Source organism: Gavialis gangeticus, unplaced genomic scaffold, assembly GCF_001723915.1.
Source record: "Gavialis gangeticus isolate Ggan-Ray unplaced genomic scaffold, GavGan_comp1, whole genome shotgun sequence".
Taxonomy (NCBI): domain Eukaryota; kingdom Metazoa; phylum Chordata; order Crocodylia; family Gavialidae; genus Gavialis; species Gavialis gangeticus.
The window spans coordinates 10,099,500-10,102,250 of record NW_017729004.1 but is presented as its reverse complement, the minus strand read 5'-3'; the positions used below and the strand labels follow the sequence as shown (position 1 = coordinate 10,102,250).

Here is a 2,751-nt window from a genome sequence, read left to right as displayed (position 1 = left end):
CTTCCGACCCTTAATCTATGAATCTATGAATCTATATTGTTTATAAAACAAAGGCAAAACTCACCCTCATGTTTGGAACCTGATTATCCATTGGAGCACCTGAATCAAATCCAACTCCTTCTGCTAGAGCTGCAAAGTCAGCCGGGGTGTTTCTCATGTCCGTGGCTCTTGACGAAGTAAGAAGATGCCATTTTTACTTAGTCACTGTTCAGTGTAGATCCATGTATTATAACCCGGGATTTGGTTATGACGAGTCTCATCTGCAGTGACTGACTCGTGAAATCTGTTTGCTGGTGATGTCTCACAGTTCTTGCAGACTTCATGCAGAGAAGCAGTGAGTCAGGTTAGAGTCTTAGCATCCCCTTCAACCACACCTTATTCATGGGAAGAAGGCAGGGCAGAGGCTAGGTGGCAGTTTCACAATTTATGTGGGTTGCATCTATCTTATTTTGGGATAACCTTGCAACAGCAGCCTGTGTTCTCATGAGCACCAGTCTCCACTATTGTAATTCCCTTCTGGCAAAGCTTCCTGCAGTGCATTGTCATCTCTTGCAACTCGTGCAAATTGCAGCAGGCTGCATGCTGGCTGCCATGAGCCTCTGTGATCATACGACATTGGTCCTTTCACATCTGTGTTGGTTACTTATAAAGGGAAGTGTGGTGCTAAGTGAGCACTGCTATCTTCTTAGCCAATAGCCGGCACCCTTTCCAAGCCATATGCTGGGACAACCCAGCCCCAGTCTGACACGGATGGGTCAGGGAGTGCAGGGAGAGACTTTGACCGCATGTCAGTGGTCGTGGGCCTTGCCCTCCCCGCTGTACTGGGGCCAGGCAGTGCGAAGCTGCACCCGTGCCACCACGGCTTCCCTCCCGCAGCACCCCCAGCTGTATCCAGTGCAGCTTCCCTGCTGCATGGTGCCAGTGCAGGTGCGGACACAGGAAAAAACTGCCACAGCCAGAAGGCCATCTACGGGCCGTATGTTGCCAACCCCTTTTCTAAGCTATTAATGTTCAGGACATGTCTGTGTTTCAGATTTTCCTTTGATCAGTGGATGAGCTTAAGTGATCAGTAGGTGAACAAGCCACCAGCTCCAGTGTGTAGAGCTTCCCGCCCTAAGTTGTAAAAGCACTTTCTGAAACCCGGTGGTTAGGAGAGGCTCCATTTCTTCAGTGTAATCCCTGTAACGCAGCCAGCTCGGCAGTCCTCTGACTGTGACCGCACATGGGTTCCTGAGGAGACAGTCTGTGTCCCTCTTTATCATAACCAGTTTCCATCAGACCGTCCCACTGTCATTTCCTTCTTGCCCTTCTCTCCCTGAAAAATCCTGGCAGGTTTCAGAATTGATTGATTGACACTCTTAAAGAGTGACTTTCTTAATTTACATGTAAAAGCTTTTGTTCTGGTGCTGCCTCTTTTTTTTTTATTATTATTATTCAGAGCAGTGGCCTTGTATCTTATGCAAATTCACTCATGCCAATGGGAGCTGCAGATGCTCAGTATCTCTGGAAATCAGGCTGCTTTTATAGCTGAAAGGTGGTCACACAATCAATGGAGACACAGCAGGTGGGACTTGGGATAGGAATTCATTTATAGGTCGTGAGCCTGAAGTGCCCATGCAGTTGTGTTCAACAAATGTAGGTATTTGTTGGGTGCAGCTTGTTCAGAAAGTGTGTTGACAATAATTACCTACAAGGGGAATGGGTGAAATAACATCTAATGTGTGTGTCCTAAAGTCAGCTGTTGATTTTTATTACTAATGTCACACTACAGTACTTGGATAAAATACTTGCAACTGTATTTGCTCTCTCTGTTTGACTTCAAGGAATGCGGCAATGGACACCATGTGGAACACTTTCCTAGATTTCAGTCAGTGCTATGATTAGATTTTTTTTTTTTTAGTACCTTTAGCCTTTATTGTGTTTTACAGCATCCCACAGGTCTCAGAGGGAGAGTGCTTTAGAAATAGTTATTTTTGTACATGTGGCTAAGCAGGTTTCCTTGATGGGTCACAGCAAGGTTGCTTTATCATCAGAAAGCTTCCAGTAAGTTTCTGCTTTTCAGAACTTGGCATACTCGGTGTTCTCACACGCGATGCCAGAATCTAGCATTTGACCAGTCATTACAGCAGTAAGGCATGTCAGTCCCAATTCATACCCTTCAGCCTGGGAGGTGAGCAGCCTAGCTGAGTGCCTGGTTTTGAAAATGCCTTTTGCAGATCACTTTGACCAGAAGCAAGGATTCATTTTACTGTTAATGCCTGGATCCATTATGTATTTTCTCTCTGCTTGTGTTACAGGAACTGGCTTTGCAACCCAAAGATGATATTGTGGACAGATCTAAGATGGAAGATACCTTGAAACGGAGATTTTTCTATGATCAGGCTTTTTCTATTTATGGAGGTAATGGCTTACACCAATTGCATCTAAATCCCATTAGGGTAAAGTCTGTGTCTTCTCAAATGTTTTCTGAAGTGCTTTGCTCAGTACTAATGCTATCTTAATGGTGTTGTGAAACATGGCTGGGTTTCTAGAAAGTTGGCTTTAAATAATCTCCTCCTTTCTCTTTCAGATCTTGGGCTTGAGCTTTGTCTTGCGCTTTCTGAATGCAGAGATATAGGCCAGAGAGCAAATGTCAGCTGTATGGGGAATCTAATGGAAATAGGCTGCCTGGGAACCTTTTGAAAACTAGGTGTTCGTGTTACTTCCTCATCTGTGCCACTTCAAAAAAAAAAAAAAAAAAAAAAAATAATT

General features: G+C 44.5%; 1 protein-coding gene across 1 annotated transcript in view; it reads left to right on the top strand.

Moving 5' to 3' along the window:
- Nucleotides 1-2,751, top strand: part of GARS (glycyl-tRNA synthetase) — a 54,212-nt gene that overhangs the window by 19,260 nt on the left and 32,201 nt on the right. Inside the window, exon 4 of the mRNA XM_019507933.1 lies at nt 2,298-2,400. Within this exon, the coding sequence (XP_019363478.1) occupies nt 2,298-2,400 (103 nt within the window). The remainder of the gene's footprint in view (nt 1-2,297; nt 2,401-2,751) is intronic.